General features: G+C 47.1%; 1 protein-coding gene across 3 annotated transcripts in view; it reads right to left on the bottom strand.

Moving 5' to 3' along the window:
- The window catches only part of ncapg (non-SMC condensin I complex subunit G), a 90,377-nt gene extending 68,002 nt beyond the window's left edge, over positions 1-22,375 (bottom strand). The window contains exons 1-3 of one of the 3 annotated variants that reach the window (XM_033026077.1): positions 22,145-22,375; positions 16,121-16,246; positions 817-1,026 (exon numbers count right to left, since the gene is read on the bottom strand). In XM_033026077.1, the coding sequence (XP_032881968.1) occupies positions 817-1,026; positions 16,121-16,234 (324 nt within the window). In that variant the 5' untranslated portion in view covers positions 16,235-16,246; positions 22,145-22,375. Of the gene's footprint in view, positions 1-816; positions 1,027-16,120; positions 16,250-22,058 lie in introns of all 3 variants that reach the window. The other 2 variants (XM_033026070.1, XM_033026086.1) reach the window with 2 other exon arrangements.
- Positions 22,376-24,799: the final 2,424 nt, after the last annotated feature.

Here is a 24,799-nt window from a genome sequence, read left to right as displayed (position 1 = left end):
GTTGTGCATTTCCAGTATTTTTGGCTTTTGGTTCAAATTTCCAGTATTTGTGATTTTTCATTTCAACCAGTAAAATGTATGACAAATTTGTTTCCTTAGAAAGCTACATTTCATACAAAATAGAATTGGTTCTATTTGTAATTATTATATGTTAATATGTTAAATATTAAAACTACATTCAAAATTTGTACATTACAATTTTCCACATCACATCTAAACCTACTTTTTTGGCTTCAATATGGACTAAATCTAACACAAACTACAGGTATTGCTCTATTGTTGAATAAATTGAAGCAACCTTAAGGGGTTGGACAGGCTAGATGCAGGAAGATTGCTCCCGATGTTGGGGAAGTCCAGGACAAGGGGTCACAGCTTAAGGATAAGGGGGAAATCCTTTAAAACCGAGATGAGAAGAACTTTTTTCACACAGAGAGTGGTGAATCTCTGGAACTCCCTGCCACAGAGGGTAGTCGAGGCCAGTTCATTGGCTATATTTAAGAGGGAGTTAGATGTGGCCCTTGTGGCTAAGGGGATCAGAGGGTATGGAGAGAAGGCAGGTACGGGATACTGAGTTGGATGATCAGCCATGATCATATTGAATGGCGGTGCAGGCTCGAAGGGCCGAATGGCCTACTCCTGCACCTAATTTCTATGTTTCTATGTTTCTAATACTTTAGGTAAGATATAAAAAATAACACATTTCTATTTACATTATGGAAATTAAGAGATCGGTTAACAATCTTTACTAAATATATAAAACAATAGCAAGAGTTTATGCCCCGTTTCATTTTGAATATAACTTAAATAATACTGCACCTTAAGCAGAAATTGAAAGAGGAACAGTAAGAAAGAGTTGTCATCCTCATCACTTTCTTCCTCATCAACTGGTTGTTTAAGTGAAGTAGCAAATTTTGCAACAAACTCAATCACTCTTTCTACTGCTGGCTCCCGCTTATAAATGGTCATGGGATACATCAACAAATTGATAAAATCTTCATGAAAAGAAGTCTTGGCATCATCCTGCAACTTTAATAAAATTTGCATGATTAATAATTGAAACAATATAAAAAGACTTCCCATGTAAGTCCAAATAAACAGTGGTGTCAGTCAACCCAGAGAAATTCTCTACCAGAATCTGATGTTGCACAATTTGCAGTCAGTTCATTAAATGAAACCTAGCTAAATAACCTAGTTATCATGTGAACCCTATGTTCTTAAAAGTTAAATCTGCACTTATTAAATTTAAAATGGAGAATGCATATGGAGAACACAGCAATCATGGTCACTACTCCCAAATAATGCATATCCACCGATTTCTGGAAAACCGATGATTACAACATTTATCTTGTTTTAATGATATTTCATAATAAAACATCTCACGATCTTTCATCATAGAAATTTGCAGCAAACTAGAAGGCCACTTAATCCATTTTAATCAATGCAGGAATACATTATGAGGAAATACAAATGTTTTGGAAACAATTGTATCCATCAAAAAGTGAACAAAACCGTTAGTGTCAATTAAGATAATATAAATTATATAACTCTCGTAAGGAAAGAAAGTACAAGGAGACAAAGCGGTGCCTCCAAAATTACTAGAAAACTACTCAATTATAAGCAAAAGGCAACAAAAAATTTAAATTCAAACATGTAATGCCCAAGAAGTAAGGAAAACATTTCAGCTTTGGGACAGTAACAAGTAGCTAGAGAATGAGGAATAAAAAAAATAATTGCCTATCCTAAACATAAAAACTATATTTGATAGTTTGTCGTTCTGACAAAAAATATCAATGATTGGAGATAAAATCAGGAGGATGTTTAAAACAATATGTGAAGGGTGGAAAATATCAGGTAAACATAGAAACACAGAAAATAGGTGCAGGAGTATGCCATTCGGCCCTTCGAGCCAGCACTGCCATTCATATAACCATATAACAAATACAGCACGGAAACAGGCCAACTCGGCCCTTCTAGTCCGTGCCGAACACTTATTCTCCCCTAGTCCCATCTACCCGCACTCAGACCATAACCCTCCATTCCTTTCCCGTCCATATACCCATCCAATTTATTTTTAAATGATAAAATCGAACCTGCCTCCACCACTTCCACTAGAAGCTCATTCCACACAGCTACCACTCTCTGAGTAAAGAAGTTCCCCCTCATGTTACCCCTAAACTTCTGTCCCTTAATTCTCGTCATGTCCTTGTTTGAATCTTCCCTACTCTCAATGGGAAAAGCTTATCCACGTCAACTCTGCCTATCCCTCTCATCATTTTAAAGACCTCTATCAAGTCCCCCCTTAACCATCTGCGCTCCAAAGAATAAAGACCTAACTTGTTCAACCTTTCTCTGTAACTTAGTTGCTGAAACCCAGGCAACATTCTGGTAAATCTCCTCTGTACTCTCTCTATTTTGTTGACATCCTTCCTATAATTAGGCGACCAAAATTGTACACCATACTCCAGAATTGGCCTCACCAATGTCTTGTACAATTTTAACATTACATCCCAACTTCTATACTCAATGCTCTGATTAATAAAGGCCAGCACACCAAACACTTTCTTTACCACCCTATCTACATGAGATTCCACCTTCAGGGAACTGTGCAGTTATTCCTAGATCCCTCTGTTCAACTGCATTCCTCAACTCATTACCATTTACCATGTACGTCCTATTTTGATTTGTCCTGCCAAGATGTCGCACCTCACACTTATCAGCATTAAACTCCATCTGACATCTTTCAGCCCACTCTTCCAAATGGCCTAAATCTCTCTGTAGACTTTGAAAATCTACTTCATTATCCACAACACCACCTATCTTAGTATCATCTGCATACTTACTAATCCAATTTACCACACCATCATCCAGATCATTGATGTACATGACAAACAACAGTGGACCCAACACAGATCCCTGTGGCACCCCACTAGTCACCGGCCTCCAACCTGACAAACAGCCATCCACCATTACTCTCTGGCATCTCCCATTCAGCCACTGTTGAATCCATCTTGCTACTCCACCATTAATACCCAACAATTGAACCTTCTTAACCAACCTTCCATGAGGGACCTTGTCAAAGGCCTTACTGAAGTCCATATAGACAACATCCACTGCTTTACCCTCATCAATTTCTCGAGTAACCTCTTCAAAAAATTCAAGAAGATTAGTCAAACATGACCTTCCAGGCACAAATCCATGTTGACTGTTCCTAATCAGACCCTGTTTATCCAGATGCTTATATATATTATCTCTAAGTATCCTTTCCATTAATTTGCCCACCACTGACGTCAAACTAACAGGTCTATAATAGTAAGATTAAACGAGAACTTACCAGTTTGAAGTTTGATCTGTATTTTATGAGGAGTTACGATGAGGGATTACGTGAATACCCCGTCCAGCACGCATGCGCGACATACTTCAAAGCAGCGGTGTGGAATCACAGAAAAACACAATAATTGAAATAAACATAGTAAAGATAAGGAGAACTAAGATACCAGTTGATCTCTATAATTGAGGGTGGGAGCGGAGGGCACGTAATCCCTCATCGTAACTCCTCATAAAATACAGATCAAACTTCAAACTGGTATGTTCTCGTTTAATCTTACTATTTTACTTCGGAGTCACGTGCATGACTATGTGAAGATTTTAAAGCTGTGATTTCAAACCATGTAACAGTCCATACTTCACTCGCTGCCGAAGTCATCCAAGGGAGGAAGTATGTTATTGTAATCAAACATGAATCTGTTTGTAAAACAATAATGGTATTATTTGAAAATAATAACAAAGTAATTAATGCTCCCCCCGGGCTTAAATTATATATTTTTTGCAGTGTCTAAAATTCTCTCTGCAAGTGAAACAGGTTTTATTAATGGCTTGTTGTAGAATGTTTGAAAAGTTCTTTCCATGGACCACCCCGCTGTTACCAGGGTAGGTGCAATGGCACATCCATTCTGTTAGCCGCCGGCGTGGATGCTGCCCTGGTGGAGTGAGATGTGTAAATATCGGTATCCACTCCAGCAGCTCCCAATACCCGTTTGAGCCATCTAGAGATGGTTTGACTCGGTACCCGACCCAGTGGCTTTTTTGTGGCTGACCCATCGTGTTTTTTGTCTCCATCAGGAATTTTAGGTTGTGTTGATATATTGTAGAAGGCGAGTCATGACACATAACGGTGGTCAGGTGGGTACGCCCGGAATTCCATAACGAGTCCTGAAGTTCCTGGTCTACTCTGTTTTACCAGCTCCTGAATGGTGACTATTATTTGGTCTGATGTTACGACCATATTGTCCAGTCTGAGTAGGTAAAAGGACTGGACCCTTATGCTGAGACTAAGCCATCAGCATGGCCGTATACAGGGTAGCTGTTTTCAGAGTAAGGGATCTGGCTGGTGGCCATCCCTTAGGTATGTCAGGACAACACTTGACATCCCAGATCTTGGTATATCTAGGTCTAGGGGGTTTTGAATTGAAGGTACCTCTCATTAATTTGGACACCAGTGGATGAGACCCTATGGCCTGTTTCCCTTGGTGCCTGTCTTAGATAGGCTGACAGTGCACTTCTAGCACATTGATAGTGCTATAGCTCAGACCTTCATCGTGGTGAAGGCTGGCCAGGAACTCCGGTACATAGATATGGTGGTTGATTAGTAGGTTGTCTCTGTTCTCGAGCAGTATGTTTCCCATTGTCTTATACTGGAGAGATATTGTTTCTTGGTGGAAGTCGGTGAGATGCTGTCATCGTGTCCATGGTCCTATTTGACAATCTCAGGTCCATCAAAAGGTCTTTTTGGAATCTGCAACCCAGTAGGCTTATTCTGTCATGGCATGGGTGACTTTCGCCTGATACAGGGTGGATCCGTATATCTGGTCCGCTAGAAATGGTCATGGGTTTAAATGACCCTGTCAAGGACCACTGGGAACCATGGTTGTGTAGGCCAGTCGGGTACTACCAAAAGTCCGAAGCAAAGTTCATCTGTATTTTGCGTAGTACCTGACTGATGAGGCAGAAAGGGGGGGGTGAAAACATAGAGATTAGTTCTCCCCAGTTCAGTAAGAATGTATCCATCGCCACTGCCTCAAGGTCTGGTTCCCAAGCGACATACATCGGTACGTGGTGATTCAGTCGGGATGCAAAGAAACGATATCTGATGTTCCATATTGCTTTGTAATTTCAGCAAATACTTTGGGGTTTAACATGTCTGTCACAGTATTTAGCTTACCTGGTAGGTAAGTTGCTGATAGCCAAATATGTTTGTCGACACACCATTACCAGATTGTGTTGATCAAATTATCACATATCGAGTTTATCCCGCCCATGTGGTTAGTATAGGCCACCACTGTGGTATTGTCAAATTGTAAACAAACATGCAAAATGGTGCATTTTTGAATATGCTTTTAACCCATAGAACATTTCCAACTAGGTTTTATGTCGTGTCTGTAGTAGTGATGACTCTAGATTAGTCCATCTACCACCTGTTCTGGAAATGGGCTATTGATAAATGATGGGACTGGAACTATGCCAAATGTTGTAGTGCGTGGGTCTCGGAATTAAGCACAAAGTCGTGTTTTGAGAGACACTTTTTATTCAGCTCCTCCCGGTTGTAGGGAAGACCAAACGAGAGGAAGATGGCACCCAAACCCCTGCCTTTAAAGCCTCCGGCTAAGGGCCGCCTCCGGACTGAACCACTCCTGTGCCGAGGGGTTCGACACTAAGGTGGCACGACCCTTGGGAGCCGCCACAGGACCCCTCCCCAGAACCAGAGGCACGAAACGCACCGGCGGGCGAACGACCCGGCCAGCCCGCGTGCGGAAGTTAGCCGCTCGTGGGGCTTGCGGAGGCATAGGTGGAGGGACAGGACGAGGGACCGGCGGGAGGACAGGTGGAGTGACAGACGGAGGGAGCCATGCAGGGGGGCGCCCTCGAGGCCGAGGTTGGGCAACCAGCACCGGCTGGTCAATGTCCAGGTGTGCCGGCTTCAAACGGTCGATCGACACGGCCTCCGGCCGGCCCCCCATGTCCAGGACAAAAGTCGACTGCCCGTGTTCCAGCACTCGGAACGGACCTTCGTACGGCCTCTGGAGTGGAGTCCGGTGGGCATCACGGCGCAGGAAGACGTACGGGCAGTCCCCGAGGGCTGATGGCACGTGTGGGCGAAATGTCCCATGGCGGGACGTCGGGACGGGTGCGAGCCTGCCAACTTGCTCGCGAAGGCGCTTTAGGGTGGATGAGGGCGTTCCCTGCTGCCCCGGCGCCGACGGCACGAACTCCCCGGGCACCGTGAGTGGCGACCCGTAAACGAGCTCCGCCGATGATGAGGCCAAGTCCTCTTTGGGAGCAGTCCGGATGCCCAGCATGACCCACGGCAACTCGTCCATCCAGTCCGGGCCGGAGAGTCGTGCCTTCAGTGCTGCCTTCAGCTGCCGGTGGAATCTCTCCACCAGACCGTTAGCTTGCGGGTGGTAAGCCGTGGTGTGGTGTAGCCGCACCCCCAGCAAGCGAGCCATGGCTGACCACAGCTCGGAGGTGAACTGTGGCCCCCGGTCTGAGATGTGCGCCGGCACCCCAAAGCGAGCAATCCAGTGCGCGGACAACGCACGAGCACATGTAGCCGTTGAAGTATCGGTCAACGGAATGGCCTCCGGCCACCGCGTGAAGCGGTCCACCATTGTAAGCAGGTGGGTGATGCCCCGGGACGGCGGGAGAGGCCCTACAATGTCTATGTGGAGATGGTCGAACTGCCGGTGAGGTAGACCAAACTCCTGGAGAGGCGCACGGACATGGCGCTGGATTTTTGCCGTCTGGCACGGAATGCAGGTGCGAGCCCAATGGCCAACCTGCTTGCGCAGACCGTGCCACATGAAACGAGCAGCCACTAGTGCCGTTGTCGCCCGGATTGATGGGTGAGCCAGTCCGTGGATCACCTCGAACACCCTCCGGCGCCAGGTGGCAGGGACGATGGGGCGCGGCTGACCGGACGACACATCGCACAGGATTGTCACTCCCCCAGGACCGAGAGGGACATCCTCAAGGCGGAGGCCGGAGATGGCAGTCCGGTAGGCGGGCACCTCATCGTCCGTGAGCTGTGCCGCTGCCAGAGCAGAATAGTCCATTCCGGGCGCCACCTCGAACACGGCGTTGATAGCGGGCCGGGACAATGCGTCGGCCACCCGGTTCTCTTTCCCCTTGATGTAGCAGATAGATGTCGTGTACTCCGATATGTAGGCCAATTGCCGCTGCTGTCGTGCAGACCAGGGATCGGAAACCTTCTGCAGGGCGAAAGTGAGCGGCTTATGGTCGGTGTAGGCGGTGAACGGGCGGCCCTCCAGGAAGTAACGAAAATGGCGCACAGCCAGGTACAGAGCCAGGAGCTCACGATCGAACGCGCTGTACTTGGTCTGCGCACGGTTGAGGTGCCGACTGAAGAAGGCCAGGGGACGCCAACCTCCGCCCGTCAGCTGCTCCAGCACAGCACCAACCGCCGACTCCGAGGCGTCCACCGTGAGAGCAGTCGGGGCATCTCCCCGCGGGTGTACCAGCAGTACGGCCCGAGCAAGGGCCTCCTTCGCGCCGTCAAAAGCTGCCTCCGCCTCGTGGGTCCACTCAACGCTCTTGTGCTGCCCACCCGCCATAAGTTGATACAGGGGCCGCATGATGTGGGCCGCGGATGGCACGAAACGATGGTAGAATGCCACCATGCCGACAAATTCCTGCAGGCCACGCACCGTGCGTGGGCGGGGAAACCGGCGGATGGCGTCGACCCTGTCAGGCAGGGGAACCGCGCCTTGCGCAGTCACGCGGTGGCCGAGGAAGTCAATTTCGTTCACCCCAAAACGGCACTTGTCCAGGTTGATGGCCAAACCATTCTCGCTGAGCCGCTGACAGAGCTGCCGAAGGTGAGCACAGTGTTCCTGTTGCGAGCGGCTGGCCACCAGGATGTCGTCCAGGTACACGAACACGAAATCGAGGCCGCGACAAACCCCGTCCATGAGGCGCTGAAAGGCCTGTGCTGCGTTTTTGAGGCCGAACGGCATCCGAGTAAACTCGTAAAGCCCGAATGGCGTGATGATCGCCGTCTTCGGCACGTCATCCGGGTGAACTGGGATCTGATTATAACCCCGTACCAAATTCACTTTGGAAAAAATTGTGGCCCCAGCCAAATGGGCCGTGAAGTCCTGGATGTGGGGTACGGGGTATCGATCCGCTGTTGTTGCCGCGTTCAGCCGTCGGTAATCCCCACAAGGTCGCCAGCCCCCGCTTGACTTGGGGACCATGTGGAGTGGGGACACCCAAGGGCTGCTTGAAGGGCGGACGATCCCCAAGGCCTCCATCGTGCGGAATTCCCGCCGTGCCAGACGCAGTTTATCTGGTGGCAGTTGCCGTGCTCGTGCATGGAGTGGTGGGCCGGTAGTCGGGATATAATGCAACACTCCGTGGCTGGGGGTTGCTGATTGAAACTGCGGAGTGAGAATGTCCGGGAACGCAGCCAAGATACGTGCAAATCGGGAGTCCACGGACGCCAGTGGCCATCCCACCGGTTGATCCACACGCAACGTGATCGGCTCCATCGTAGTGGCGTTGACCAAACGCTGACGTCCGACGTCCACCATGAGGGAATGCGCCCGGAGGAAATCGGCCCCGAGCAATGGTTGGGAGACGTCGGCAATGGTGAAGCTCCATGAGAAATGGCAGGAGCCGAGCACGATGGGAACCATCCGCAGTCCATATGTGCGGATGGGGCTGCCGTTCGCCGCGGTGAGGACAGGCCCCCGCTTACCGGAACGAATGTCGGCCAGCGAAGGGGGCAGGACGCTGAGCTCCACTCCTGTATCCACGAGGAAGCGGGTCCCGGAGCGCCGATCCCAGGCGAAAAGGCGATGAATTTGGCTGGCCGCCGCGGGGACTATTGGCAGCCGGCCCAGGCGTTTCCCGGGAATGTGCATGGCTGGCGGCATTGTTGTGCTGCAGCACCCCAGCGTTGATGGTGTAGCACCAACGTCTCCTGTTGGAGTCACTTGGAGCTTGCCTGCTCCTGCTGGTGGTGCCTGCCGCTTGCTGGCGCTGGGCTGCAGGTGCAGTACCCCTCACTGCCGTTGGGGGCGATCGTACGGGCCGTCGGGCTGGAGGTGTCACTCCTTCCACAGCTCCCCCGCCCCACCGGAGGAAATCGGGAGCTGCTGGGGTGACATCATCGGCGTGCCTGCTGACGGCGAGCGCGTTGACGTCATCAGGGCGCGTCGACCTCAGCGCGACCCTGTCTCTGCTGACGCCCAGCGCGCTGACGTCATCAGGGCGCGCTATCCACAGGGCGTCGGCGCGCCTCCCGAGGGCCCGAAGGTCGGCAAACGAGACGTCGGTGAGCTGCAGACTGATGTAGGCCGGCAGCAGATGCAGGTATGTATACTCAAACAACAGGCACGGCGTGTGCCCGTCTAGTAGAGCCACCATCTCCTTTAGGAGGGTAGATGGCCGCCGGTCGCCCAGGCCCCCCATATGCAGGATCCTACCTGCCCGCTCCATCCTACTCAGTCCGTAAATCTGGAGCAGGAGCTTTCAGGCCGAGGTATTTATTATTGTCCGGGGGGTCTGCGAGGAAGTCCGTGACCTCTTCAACCGCATCCTGGTCGAGGGCTCCCACCAGGTAATAGAAGCGGGTGGCATCGACCGTGATGCCCCGCAGGTTGAACTGGGCCTCCGCCTGCTGGAACCAGATGAGCGGCCGGGTGGTCCAGAACTTGGGCAGTTTTATGGAGACCGCGTCCAGAGACAGGGCCGGGCCGGCCTGTGAGGAGGTAGGGCTTTGTCTGTTCTCCATCATGACGCCAATAGAGCGTCGGGGATCACCAATGTAGTGCGTGGGTCTCGGAATTAAGCACGGTCGTGTTTTGAGAGACACTTTTTATTCAGCTCCTCCCGGTTGTAGGGAAGACCAAACGAGAGGAAGATGGCACCCAAACCCCTGCCTTAAAAGCCTCCGGCTAAGGGCCGCCTCCGGACTGAACCACTCCTGTGCCGAGGGGTTCGACACTAAGGTGGCACGACCCTTGGGAGCCGCCACAATGTTCTCTTTCCATCATTATAGGTCTGAAAATAGGCAATTTCATGGTTCAGTCAAAGTGACCTGCATGTTGTTTAAAACGCTAGCACCTTTGCTCTAATGCTGGTAATGCTGCTACTAATTTCCCAATTACTCTTGCCACTTTGTCGAATGGTTGGTTGATTGCTAACCATTAATTTGTTACAGGTTTGTGCCAATTCTGCTGACTTTTCTTTTGGCAACGTTATAGACATGTGGACTGAGTTAATTGTGAATACCAGATAGTCCACAGTTGTGGATGGTGTCAACGTGGATTTATCTGGATGTATGACAAAGCCCAAGGTTAAATAAGTTTTTAGTAGCTAATGCTGCTGAATTAGCTAATTCCATGGTTTTGTCTATTATTAAATATCATTGAGATATGCCATGACAATATGTTTCCTTAATAGTGTCAGGGCTGGTTTAAATATGTTGGAAAACAGTTTTGGCTCATGTTAGGCCATTAGTCAATAATTTGTACTGCCATAGTTACCCCATTCAGGTAAATTTTTAGGTATCTCCGATGATCTTTATGAATGGGTACTGAATAGTATGCATCTTTTAAGTCGATGCCTGCCATAAAGTATCCTTAGGAAATCCATTGTTTGGCAGTTACAAATGTTTTCCATTAAAGTGTGTATACCTGACGAAAGTATTCAATGTGGTTAAGTCAATGATGGTGCGACATTCACCATCTTTTTTGGTTTTAGTAAATTTAATACGAATTCCAAAGGTTCATATTTAGATTTCTCTATGACCCCTTTGTATGTAACTTCTCCAGTTCAGCTTGTCCCTCATGTTTTCTTTTTAGTGAGAGGGTAAAACCCCTTTGGGGTGCATGCTGAACTGGTGGCAAGTTTTTCTTGAATTCAATTTTTATCCTTGAATACTTTTTGGTATATAACTGCCAAGTGTGATAGTTCTTCATGCTTCCAAAAACAGGTGTAGTCCGTCCCCCCCCCCCCCCCCCCCCCCCCCCCCGTTAGCACAACCCCCCCCACCTTTATGTGATGGTAGGAACCAGACCTACCTACCTCCACTGTTGTCTCTGGTGTGTTCATTTCTTCGGTTTCTGGTTCGTCTGTCGGGGTGGTGCTGTTGGGGGGTGGCGCATTTTCCATGGGGCCCGCTCTGGGCCCTGTCCCGAAAGACTTGCGGGGATGGTATGCGGGCCCTGAGCTTTCATCAGTACCATGAAGTAGACGCCTACTGGTGGATGGGTAGAGGTACTGCCGTCTGGGTTTGCGTGGTTTGCTCGTTCCAGGTCCTGCCCTCATGAGGCCAAATGCCTTGGATTCTTCGTCCAGATTTTAGGCTTGATTTGGTAATTCTTTGCCAAATAGCAGGATCTGTGGTTCTGAGGCCGGCGTTCTACACAGTCCTGCGAATCTTTGAGGTTGAGGGCAGGTCTTGTGGCCTCCTTCCAGAAGTTGTTAATCACATACTGTGTTGCACAGTAGAGCCAGGGTGTTTTGGCATGTCAACCTTGTCCATGGAATGAGCATATGAAGTGATAGCCGACGTGAGGGGTATCAACATTTTTTGCAATTTTAAGTATTTGGGTTTAAATACCCTGCTCAATGTACCCCCAGTAATGGCAGGCACATTGAGCAAATGCAATTTTGGGGAGGCGTGATAAAGTCCAGCGCCTCAATGACTACCTGTCTTGGAGAGGTTTAAAGGACAGGTAGTAAGCTGGCCGCCAGTTTAGGCTGTAACGGCCGTCCCGCTCGTGGTGTTGCCACGTAGCGGTTCACCACTCCCAGCAGCTCTTCCCGGTCCTGTACCTCAAGCATACTCCCGGTTTTCTTCAGCCAGTGACCCCTCTTCTTGACCAGCCCAGTCCTGGTCGCCAACGCTCCCCTCTGTTGAGGGAGATGCGATGGCCAGTGCTGTTAGTGCACTGGAGCGGGAGTGTTTATGCTCCCTTGGCGAGCTTGCCCCATCTCCCGGAGCAAGTCTCGCTGGAGCTATTGCTCCATGAGCCTTTCCATAAGGCTTGAAACGGTCACCTTTTGCCGCTCTCGGGCGGCAGTCTACCGTGCCGGGCTCTTCTGAGTGAACCGGCCGGTCCGATTTCCGTTGTGCCTTACATCCAGCCCGCTGCGGTTGGTCGCCAACGTTCCCTTTTGAGCTATGCTAGCGGCGCTGGGCTCGGCTCGGAATGCTGTCGGTGACTGTGGACTGCAGCGTTGTGCGGTCCAGGTGCCGCCGGTCGCCCCCCACTGCAGGAACCCTCCTGGTCCATTGCAGTCCGACGGGAACGACCTTCCTTGGTGTTTTCTCTGTTTAATTCCAATTTAAAAATAAAACAGAACAGGGTTTCGAAAACACCATGTCCTCAGAGTAAGATTTGCTTACCTGAAGGTCCGTTTTTAAATTGTTGCGGGAGAGCTCGAACTCCCGTCCGTCGCTGTGCACTGTGTGAGACGCTATGTCGCGCATGCGTGCTGGACGGGGTCTTCACGTAGTCACTCACGTGACTCCGAAGTAAAATTGCTAGGTTTACTCTTAGAACCCTTTTTAAACAATGGAACAACATGCGCAGTACGTCAATCCTCCGGCACTATTCCCGTTTCTAATGACAATTGAAATATCTGTCATAGCCCCTGCTATTTCTACACTAACTTCCCTCAATGTCCTCGGGAATATCCTGTCAGGACCGGGAGACTTATCCACTTTTATATTTTTCAAAAGTGTCAGTACTTCCTCTTCTTTGAATCTCATAGTTTCCATAGCTGCTCTACTTGTTTCCCTTACCTTACATAATTCAATATTCTTCTCCTTGGTGAATACCGAAGAAAAGAAATTGTTCAATATCTCCCCATCTCTTTTGGCTCTGCAGATAGCTGTCCACTGACTATCTAATGGACCAATTTTATCCCTCGTTATCCTTTCGCTATTAATATAGCTGTAGAAACCCTTTGGATTTACTTTCACCTTACTTGCCAAAGCAACCTCATATCTTCTTTTAGCTTTTCTAATTTCTTTCTAATGTTTTTTTTTACATTATTTATACTCGTCAAGCATCTCATTTACTCCATGCTGCCTATAATAATTGTAGATCTCTCTCTTTTTCCGAACCAAGTGTCCAATTTCCCTTGAAAACCATGGCTCTTTCCAATTTTTACTATTTCTTTTCAACCGAACAGAGACATAAAGATTCTGTACTCTTAAAATTTCATCTTTAAATGTCCTCCATTTCTCCTCCTCATCCTTCCCATCAAACAAAATGTCCCAATTCACTCCTTTTAAATCCTTTCGCATCTCCTTAAAGTTAGCCTTTCTCCAATCAAAAATCTCAACCCTAGGTCCAGTTCTGACCCTCTCCATAATGATATTGAAACTAATGGTATTGTGATCACTGGACCCGAAGTGTTCCCCAACACATACCTCCGCCACCTGACCTGTCTCGTTTCCTAACAGGAGGTCCAGCACTGCCCCTTCTCTAGTAGGTACCTCTATGCATTGCTGCAAAAGACTATCCGGCACACATTTTACAAACTCCAAACCATCCAGCCCATTTACAGAATGTGTTTCCCAGTCTATGTGTGGAAAATTGAAATCTCCCACAATCACTACCTTGTGCTTACTACTAATATCTGCGATCTCCTTACATATTTGCTCTTCCAATTCTCGCTCCCCATTAAGCGGTCTATAATACACCCCTATAAGTGTTGCTACACCTTTCCCATTTCTCAGTTCCACCCAAATAGCCTCCCTTGACGAGCCCTCGAATCTTTCCTGCCAAAGCACTGCTGTAATATTTTCCCTGACAAGCAATGCAACACCTCCACCTCTTGCCCCTCTAATTCTATCACACCTGAAGCAACGAAATCCTGGAATATTTAGTTTCCAATCACAGCCCTCCTGCAACCATGCAACTCTAAGCTCATCCACCTTTCTTACAATGCTCCTAGCATTAAAATATACACATTTAAGAAACCCACCCCCTCGTATTCTTTGTGTCCGAGTGCTACCCTTCTCTGCCTCCTGCCGCACACTGACTACTAGCTTTCCCTATTTGAGTCCCTCCCCCCAACCGTTCTAGTTTAAAGTCTCCTCAGTAGCCTTTGCAAATCTCCCCGCCAGGATATTCAATATGATCTTGGCTGATCATCTAAAATCAGTACTCCGTTCCTGCTTTTTATCCCCCATATCCCTTGATCCCCAAGAGCTAAATCTAACTCTTGAAAACATCCTGCGAATTGGCCTCAACCGCCTTCTGTGACAGCGAATTCCACAGACTCACAACTCCCTGGGTGATAAAGTTTTTCCTCATCTCAGTCCTAAATCGTCTACCCCTTATTCTTAACCCCTGGTTCTGGACTCCCCCAGCATCAGGAACATTTTTCCTGCATCTAGCCTGTCCAATCCTTTAAGAATTTTATATTGTTCTATTAGATGCCCTCTCATCCTTCTAAATTCAAGTGAACACAAGTGAACATATTCTTTCATAATATGTCAGTCGTGACATCCCAGGAATTTACCTGGTGAACCTACGCAGCACTTCCTCAATAGCAAGAATGTTCTTCCTCAAATTAAGGGAACAAAACTGCACACAATACTCCAGATGCAGCCTCTCCAGGGCCCTGTACAACAGCAGTAGGACCCCATTGCTCCTAAACTCAAATCCTCTCCTAATGAAGGCCAAGCTTTCTTCACTGCCTGCTGTATCTGCAGCCTTACTGAACAAAATATCATTAAACTTGAGCAAAACCAAAATAATGTTATTTGGTAATTGCAGAACAAATACACAAGCAAATATAAAGTTAAATGGGGTTGAAATTGAACGAGTTCATGAAAATAAATTTCTTGGGGTTATGGATGATAGAATCACCTGGAAATCACACATTAAACATGTACAATCCAAAATGTCAAAAAGCATTTCTGTATTACACAAAGTTAAGCAGGTTCTGGATCACAAATCACTCCGCATTCTCTACTGTTCACTAATCTTACCCTATTTAAATTACTGTGCAGATGTCTGGGGCAATAACTATAAAAGTTCGCTACATTCATTAACTATTCTGCAAAAAAGAGCAATACGTATTATTCACAATGTCAGGTATCTGGATCACACTAATCCATTATTCTTAGTGTCAAAATTATTAAAATTAGCAGATTTGGTTGCATTTAAAACAGCACAGATAATGTTTAGGGCCAAAAATAAAAACTTACCTGGAAATATACAAAAATTATTCAATGAGCGAGTGGGGGGTTATAATTTAAGAAGAATATTTAATTTTAAGGTACAAAGACCAGAAAACCTTTTTGTATTTCGGTCTGTGGAGTAGGATTGTGGAACAGTTTGAATGTGGAGTTAAAGCAATGTCCAAACATGAACCAGTTCAAAATGACATACAAAAAACTTTTTTACACAAGGTACAGGGATGAAGGGGATGGTTGACAAACAGGGGTTAGTGTTTGTTTATTATTTTGTTTATTATTTATTTATGTTTTTTTGGTTACTTCATACATATTACTTATAAGTGTATATCAGTTGTATGTATATATATGTTTGTATGCATCTCTAAAAATTGTCTGGGGTATTATTATTATTAATTAATTAATTATTAAATATGGAAGAAGGGTTTAGGGAGAAGGGGTGAGATTAAATAAGTTATTCTTCTTCTCACTCCTTTTCGAGCTTGTAAAGAAAAAGTGTTGGACATTTAAATTTTGCTTTATGCTTTTCATTGCTTTGCAAATATTGCCTGGAATGTCCAATTGTTTGACTATTTCGATTTTGTTGTTGTTATTTATTCCTATTTATGTCTTTACTTGTTCGGAACAAATAAACAAATAAATACTTTACCAGTTGGAGGAGTGATATCAATATGAAGTCAAATATTGAGTGGAAATCCCTGAGGCCCCACTGCTTATGATTTTACATTAAAACTAAGACACAAAAATTCAAACTAATGAATCACAAAATACATTAAAAATGCATTAAGAATTCAACCCAAACACAAAATACAATAAAACCAATAATCCATACTCTAATTTAAAGCAGCATCATCCAGAATATGTTGCACTCCATTTTACCTGATTATACATTTGCTTAAGACCTGCCACCAGCTTTGCCAGGTTTTGATGTCCTTTCTGGGCCTTTTCAAAAACTTGGCGGATTTGAAGCAGTTGATTTTTCTGTGACCCCATTTTTAGAAAGATCTTTTTAAAAGAGAGATGCATTAATTAATCATAACGTTTTGTTTGTAACAATTCTTAAAACAGCTAAAATAGCACATTAAAAATAATGCAATAAACTATTTTAAAAGATATAGGTCAAAAAGGTCACGTCTACTTCCTACTTCAAGATTCTAACGATTAAAAATAAATATTAGCATGGAAAAAATATTAGCCAAAATTGTAGATCTCCTAGACAATGGTGAATTTACACCAGCTATTAATTAGTCCAGATTGGAGGTGGTCTATATTTGTCCAGGTTAAATAAGATTTTAATTTAATTTGAAATGGAACCATAGTGGTAAAGTACTCAGGAAGCTCTTGCAAACAACCTATTCATAACCAGATAATATTTAAGTATTCAATGCTTGAGAAATTTTAACCAGGGTAACGAAGCGCATTTACAGTAAAGTGCCATATAACCCTTTGCATCCATCCAAGCAGCAAAATAAAACTTTTGTTTAATATCTCATATGAAAAACAGCATTTCTCACAGTGCAGCACTCCTTCAGTAATACAAAGGAATGTCAATCTAGATTTCAGTAAAGCCTAATTTCACGCAGTTGTATATTTAATTGCACATCTGGATGAAAAGAAGCTTTCACCCAGACATAAATTAATGAAGGGGACTGCTTCCTAAAGAACCCTCCATTATGCAAAGATTTGTTCAGGGGGGAGATACAGTAAATTCCTGCGGATAGTATTTGCCATTGATGAACTTTTCATGCCATCCATCTCCTGCATGTATCAAACTAAAACAAATATTTTATCAACTGATCATTACACAAGAACTCAGGTGCTTTAGAAAGTTTTTTAAATTTTTTATAAACACACTCGCATTGATATAAATGCTTGCTTACTTAACAGAAAACAGAATGGGGTGGGGGGGTGACAATAAACTTTCCCTCTGATGGAGCCCTCAGTCACATTTACTCCATTTACTGCATGCCTGTTCTCAAGCCTTTTCTCACCAGACAGAACAGCGACAGAGTTCCCTTGGTGCTCACTATCACCCCACTACCTTCTCCTTCCAATCTATCATCCTTCACTAATTCTGCCAGCTTCAAACTGGTCCCACAAGTCGCATCTTCCCCTCTTGGATAGAGTGTACATATGGAGAGGATGTTTCCACTAGTGGGAGAGACTAGGATTAGCGATCATAACCTCTTAATTAAAGAACGTTCCTTTAGGAAGGAGACGAGGAGGAATTTCTTTAGTCAGAATGTTGCGGAGGTCGTCAACGGAAGTCAAGTCAAGGCAGAGATAGATAGATTCTTGATTGGTACGGGTGTCAGGGGTTATGGGAAGAAGAAAACAGGAGAATGGGATTAGGATGGAGAGATAGATCAGCTATGATTGAATGGCAGAGTACTTGATGGGCCGAATGGCCTAATTCTGCTCCTATCACTTATGACATGACCTATCCTCCTCCCCCAACTTTCTGCAGGAATCATTCTCTTTGTGGCTGCCTGGGGTCTGCTCATCGCAACCAACCCACACCTCCCCATCCCCTGGCACTTTCTCTACAACATAGGTGATGTGCAACCTGTTCTTTCACCTCAGTCACCACCATTTTTGGGGACAAAAATAGCCCTGCCGTTGCACCTCTTACAATCTAGTCTACTCTTGCAATCTAGTCTACTGCATTAGGTGCTCACAATGTAGCCTCCTATACACTTATAGCATTAGGAGACCATCTTGCAGAACATCTGTGCACATTCCACCACAGCTATCTCAACCTTCCAACTGCATGTCATTTCTATACCGACTCATCCCTCCTCAGCCTTCTGCGTTGCTACATAGAGCCCAAGTGCAAATTGGAAGAATATAATTCATGTATTCCATTTGTAGTTACAACCCAAAGATATGAACTTTGAAGTTTCTAACTTCCAAAAAGACGGTGAAACACATTTCCCCACCCCCCACCATCTGCAATTAAAAGTCTCCAAATGCGTTTCATTCCCATTGTTTAAATAAATAACACCCCTATTAAATGAAAACTTAAAATAAATGATAGTTCATATTGGTGAAGATTTATTAAATTAACATGTGCTTATCCGGGAGTGGGGAGTGCGCAGGGATTTTGTTGTTCCCCATTCACTTGATACCAGTGGCTGCATATATTTCCTCTCTTGGGAGTCCAGATTACCCATATCTTCTCCACCGTTACAATACACCCATTCCTCTTTCAACTGGGTTACACAGCTCTGGGTCCCCATTACTGCAGACTAGCTCCCCAGCTTACCCCACTCCTCCCCCCGCCCCACCATCAGAGGTCAGGTTACCCTTCTTCCCCGAACCCATACATTCCCTGGGTATCTCCAGATCTGCCCCAATCTCCCCTGCAGCCAAGGCTACCCATCCCATATAATAGACAATAGACAATAGGTGCAGGAGTAGGCCCTTCGAGCCAGCACCGCCATTCAATGTAATCATGGCTGATCATCCACAATCAGTACTCCGTTCCTGCCTTCTCCCCATAACCCTTGACTCCGCTATCTTTAAGAGCTCTGTCTGGCTCTCTCTTGAAAGCATCCAGAGAGCCAGCCTCCACCGCCCTCTGAGGCAGAGAATTCCACCACTCACAACTCTCTGTGTGAAAAAGTTTTTCCTCATCTCTGGTCTAAATGGCTTACCCCTTATTCTTAAATTGTGGCCCCTGGTTCTGGACTCCCCCAACATCGGGAACACGTTTCCTGCCTCTAACGTGTCCAAACCCATAATCTTATATGTTTCAATAAGATCCCCTCACATCCTTCTAAATACCAGAGTATACAAGCTCCCGCCATACCGGGAACTAACCTGGTGAACCTACACTGCACTCCCTCACTAGCAAGAATGTCCTTCCTCAAATTGGGAGATTGGCACATAATACTCCAGGTGTGGTCTCACTAGGGTCCTGTACAACTGCAGAAGGACCTCTTTGCTCCTATACTCAACTCCTCTTGTTATGAAGGCCAACATGCCATTTGCTTTCTTCACTGTCTGCTGTACCTGCATGCTTACTTTCATTGACTGATGAACAAGGACCCCCAGATCCCATTGTACTTCCCCTTTTCCCCCCACCTTGACTTCATTTAGATAATCTGCCTTCCTGTTTTTGCCACCAAAGTGGATAACCTCACACTTATCCACATTAAACTGCATCTGCCATACATCTGCCCACTCACCCAACCTGTCCAAGCCACCCTGCATCCTCTTCACATTTCACACTGCCACCCAGATTTGTCATCTGCAAATTTGCTAATGTTACTTTTACTCCCACGGTTGTCCTTCTCCTCCGTTCTCAGAGGTACCCTGCTACCTTTCCCCACCCCCATTCCATGCTTCAGTTATGCCAGACCCATTTCTTCTCCCCACTGCTAAGGGTTACTCCTCTCCCCAGATGTGACAGCTACCGTTCACCCTCTCTGCCATCCCCCAAAAGACTTGCTTATACTGTTTCTGCCCCCCAGTTCCCCACTCCTGCTCCTTCTCTCCAGCTGCCCTGATGTTATGTCACCAGCCCTCTCACAATAGACAATTGGTGCAGGAGTAGGCCATTACCGCCATTCAATGTGATCATGGCTGATCATCCACAATCAGCATCCCATTCCTGCCTTCTCCCCAAATCCTCTGACTCCGCTATCTCAAGTTTACATTTATTGTAACATGCACCAATTGGTACAGTGAAATTTGAGTTACCATGCAGCCATACGAATATAAAAAAAGGAAAACACAACACACGATAGAATTTAACATAAACATCCCCACACAGCTGAATCAATGTTTCCCACTGTGAAGGAAGGCAACAAAGTTCAGTCATCCTCCTCTTTGTAGTTCACCCGTGGTCAGGGCCTTTGATCCCTCCGCAGTCGCCGCTACAGCGGCCCGATGTTCAGGCCCTCTCGCCGGGATGATCGGAACTCCAACGTCGTAATGGAAGAAGATTCTCAGCAGCTTGGAGTTCCTAATCGGCCACTTCTTACCAGAGACAGCGGCTCCCGAAATCCACAGGCCGAGCTGGGCGGAGATTCAACATTAACGGCCCTCAGCAAAGGGATCACCAGGACTCCGCGATGTTGAAGTCAGCGCCGCCCGTGGCAGGAAACTCCGCAACCACAGCTCCACGACGTTAGAGCAGCAGGCCCAACACTCCGGAGCTTCAAACGGCGATCCCCAGTAAGGCATCGCCCGCTCCGCGATGGAATCCAGTGCAGCACTGCTGCTGAAGTCTCTGGCAGGAAAGGCCGCGCCAATCCAGATTGCGGGGGTGGGGGGGGGATGCAAAGACGCGTCCTCACCAGGAAATGCCTGAGAAATGGTTTCCCCTTTACCCTTCCCACAGAAAAAGACTAAGAAACCTCCAAAACATACTTTTTAGACTAAAAATAACAAAAAGATGAAAAACAGAGACTGTAGGCAGAAGCTGCCATCATACGATGCCCCTGGAGAAATATGTATCTTTAAGAGCCCCATCAAGCTCCCTCTTGAAAGTATCCAGAGAACCGGCCTCCACCGCCCTCTGAAGCAGAGAATTCCAGATTCACAACTCTCTGTGTGAAAAAGTGTTTAATCGTCTCCGTTCTAAATGGCTTACCCCTTATTCTTAAACTGCGGCCTCCTCTCCCACAACTCTGTACCAATGTTATCACTGACCCATTCCTCCCCCCCCCCCCCCCCCAGCACACTCATCTTACTCCCTCCACTGCCACTTTGAAGTTCTCCTTCTCTCTGAGACCATCTCTCACCCCCGCCCACTCCATCTTTTCCAGCTTTCTTGTCCCCTCCCACCACCATAATCAATCTGGAGAAACCACCCAAAACGTCTCCTATCCATGTTCTCCAGAGATGCTGCCTGACCCACCGGATACTCCAGCACTTTGTGCGTGTGGTTTTTTTTGTACAGCAGCATCTGCAGTTTCTTGTTTCTACATTTTCCTCCAACGCTTTTGTGATCTGTGCAAAAGTCCAGCTTCTGCAGCTCCTTGTTGGCCTCATCCTCGCTGCCAGGGTTACCCCGGCTCCGGCTCCTCAACCCTATTCCCAGTTACCTTACCCCGCGCAGCCGGTGTTACCGCCATTCTCACACCGTTGCCAGAGTCGTCAGCGCCTATACCCCCACCCCCGTTACTGGGGTTGTTTCATTCCTCACTCTCACCCCCACCCCCGTTATCGTGATCACCTCACTCTACATCCCCTTCCCCCCATTGCTAGGATTCTCCTCCCCCCGTTGCCAGCGCACACCACACCCCCGTTGTTCCGGTGAGATCATAAGAGTCAGGAGCAAAACTAGACGATTCGGCCCATCAAGTCTACTCCACCATTCAATCACGGCGGTTCTATCTCTCCCTCCTAACCCCATACATCTCCCCGTTGTTAGGGTTATCCCCGCCCCCGTTGTCCTGGTTTATCTCACTCTACTACCACCATTCTTCCCCCCTCCTTGCAGAGTGTGGTAACCACCGGTGTGGGGTGAAGCCTTGCAACGGGGTGGGATAGTAGAGCGAGGTAACCCGCATCTGCAGTTCTTTGTCACTACGTTTTCTTCCAACGCTTTGTGATCTGTGCAAAAGTCCAGCTTCTGCATCTCCTTGTGCCCTCGCCCTCGCCCTCTTTGCCGGGGTTACCCCGCTCCGGCTCCTCGTCCCCCCCCCCCCCCCCCCCCCGGGTTGCCAGCGTTACCCCGCTCCCCCGCTTCCCCCCCTCTCCCCCCGCTCCCCCTCTCTCCCTCTCTCCCCCCCGCTCCCTCTCTCTCCCCCCCCGCTCGCCCCCGCTCCCCCGCTCCCCCGCTCCCTCTCTCTCCCCCCCCGCTCACCTCCTCCCCGTTGGAAATTGGAACGTTTATAGTTTTAAACCCAGTCGCGGATAAACCGCCAGCTTCAACCGCCCGAAATTTCAAACCAGATCTCGCGCGGTCCGGCGCCGGAAGTGCAGCGCGCGTCCGCGTCCTGCTGGCGTCGGCGATGATGCTGCTACTCCTCTATAATCTTTGATGCTGCTACCAAAGATAACATATTTGGCTGCTACTGTCGTCGACAGCTGGCTGCGCCTCCACCTCAAGGCCTCCTGTGAAAATCCTGCAAAATAAACCAGGGAAGTGCTGGAAAGCAAAGATCCTATAGCGGAGCCGCTATAGGATCCAAAGATCATAGAGGAGCTTTATGATCTTTGATAGGATCTTTGCTGGAAAGTTGAGTCCCGACCCGTCCATTCCTTCCACGGACGCTGCCTGCCCCGCTGCGATCCTCCAAACCTCGAGTTGATAAATCTCCCCTTTGGCTTCCGAATGACTGCGGACTGCATTGAGAAAGACTGATCAATGCAACATTGTACACTTGATTTCAAACCAGGAAATCGGATTGGACAAAGGCAACAGTAAAATTAGAGGAAGAAAGAGACGAGTGTTTTATTGTCATATGTCCCGAAACTGTATTGTCATATGTTCCACATTGACTGTATCACTCTATGAAACGGAACTATGAAATTCAAGGTACACAAAAAAGCTGGAGAAACTCAGCAGGTGCAGCAGCATCTATGGAGCGAAGGAAATAGGCAATGTTTCGGGCCGAAACCCTTCTACTTGCAGCAGCACAACAGATATATAAAGATAGCAGAGAATATATACTGAGCGTATTATCAATGTAGTAGAACCTCATTTGAAACAACACGATTCACCATTCAAATCGCGATGAAATAAGGTTATTGTAACATGTAGGCCAAGGTGGACATGGGTCTGAAGATGGATCCCGAATCAAAATGTCACCTATCCATGTTCTTCAGAGATGCTGCCTGACTCGCTGAGTTACTCCAGCATTTTGCACCTTATTTTGTAAACCAGCATCTGCAGTTCCTTGTGTCTACATTTTGTTGCACAACTGATGGGAGTTCTTTGAGACCCTCTCTTACTGAGTCTGAAAGGAGGGTCTCGGCCCGAAACATCACCTGTCCACGTTCTCTGGGGATGTTGCCTGATCTGCTGAGTTACTCCAGCACTTTGTGCCTATTTTTGCAAACCCGCATCAGCAGTATAGTTGGTCATAGAAACATAGAAATTAGGTGCAGGAGTAGGCCATTCGGCCCTTCGAGCCTGCACCGCCATTCAATATGATCATGGCTGATCATCCAACTCAGTATCCCGTACCTGCCTTCTCTCCATACCCTCTGATCCCCTTAGCCACAAGGGCCACATCTAACTCCCTCTTAAATATAGCCAATGAACTGGCCTCGACTACCCTCTGTGGCAGGGAGTTCCAGAGATTCACCACTCTCTGTGTGAAAAAAGTTCTTCTCATCTCGGTTTTAAAGGATTTCCCCCTTATCCTTAAGCTGTGACCCCTTGTCCTGGGCTTCCCCAACATCGGGAGAAATCTTCCTGCATCTAGCCTGTCCAACCCCTTAAGAATTTTGTAAGTTTCTATAAGATCCCCTCTCAATCTCCTAAATTCTAGAGAGTATAAACCAAGTCTATCCAGTCTTTCTTCATAAGACAGTCCTGACATCCCAGGAATCAGTCTGGTGAACCTTCTCTGCACTCCCTCTATGGCAATAATGCCCTTCCTCAGATTTGGAGACCAAAACTGTACGCAATACTCCAGGTGTGGTCTCACCAAGACTCTGTACAACTGCAGTAGAATCTCCCTGCTCCTGTACTCAAATCCTTTTGCTATGAAAGCTAACATACCATTCGCTTTCTTCACTGCCTGCTGCACCTGCATGCCCACTTTCAATGACTGGTGTACCATGACACCCAGGTCTCGCTGCATCTCCCCTTTTCCTAGTCGGCCACCATTTAGATAATAGTCTGCTTTCCTGTTTTTCCCACCAAAATGGAGAACCTCACATTTATCCACATTATACTGCATCTGCCAAACATTTGCCCACTCACCCAGCCTATCCAAGTCACCTTGCAGTCTCCTAGCATCCTCCTCACAGCTAACATTGCCCCCCAGCTTAGTGTCATCCGCAAACTTGGAGATATTGCCTTCAATTCCCTCATCCAGATCATTAATATATATTGTAAATAGCTGGGGTCCCAGCACTGAGCCTTGCGGTACCCCACAAGTCACTGCCTGCCATTGTGAAAAGGACCCGTTTACTCCTACTCTTTGCTTCCTGTTTGCCAGCCAGTTCTCTATCCACATCAATACTGAACCCCCAATGCCGTGTGCTTTAAGTTTGTAAACTAATCTCTTATGTGGGACCTTGTCGAAAGCCTTCTGGAAGTCCAGATACACCACATCCACTGGTTCTCCCCTATCCACGCTACTAGTTACATCCTCGAAAAATTCTATAAGATTCGTCAGACATGATTTACCTTTTATAAATCCATGCTGACTTTGTCCAATGATTTCACCACTTTCCAAATGTGCTGCTATCCCATCTTTAATAACTGACTCTAGCAGTTTCCCCACTACCGATGTTAGACTAACTGGTCTGTAATTCCCCGTTTTCTCTCTCCCTCCCTTCTTAAAAAGTGGGGTTACGTTTGCTACCCGCCAATCCTCAGGAACTACTCCAGAATCTAAAGAGTTTTGAAAGATTATTACTAATGCATCC

This window comes from Amblyraja radiata, chromosome 1 (assembly GCF_010909765.2).
Source record: "Amblyraja radiata isolate CabotCenter1 chromosome 1, sAmbRad1.1.pri, whole genome shotgun sequence".
In the NCBI taxonomy this organism is placed as follows: Eukaryota; Metazoa; Chordata; class Chondrichthyes; order Rajiformes; family Rajidae; genus Amblyraja; species Amblyraja radiata.
The sequence above is the reverse complement of the archived record's forward strand: the minus strand, read 5'-3'. Positions and strand labels throughout refer to the sequence as shown.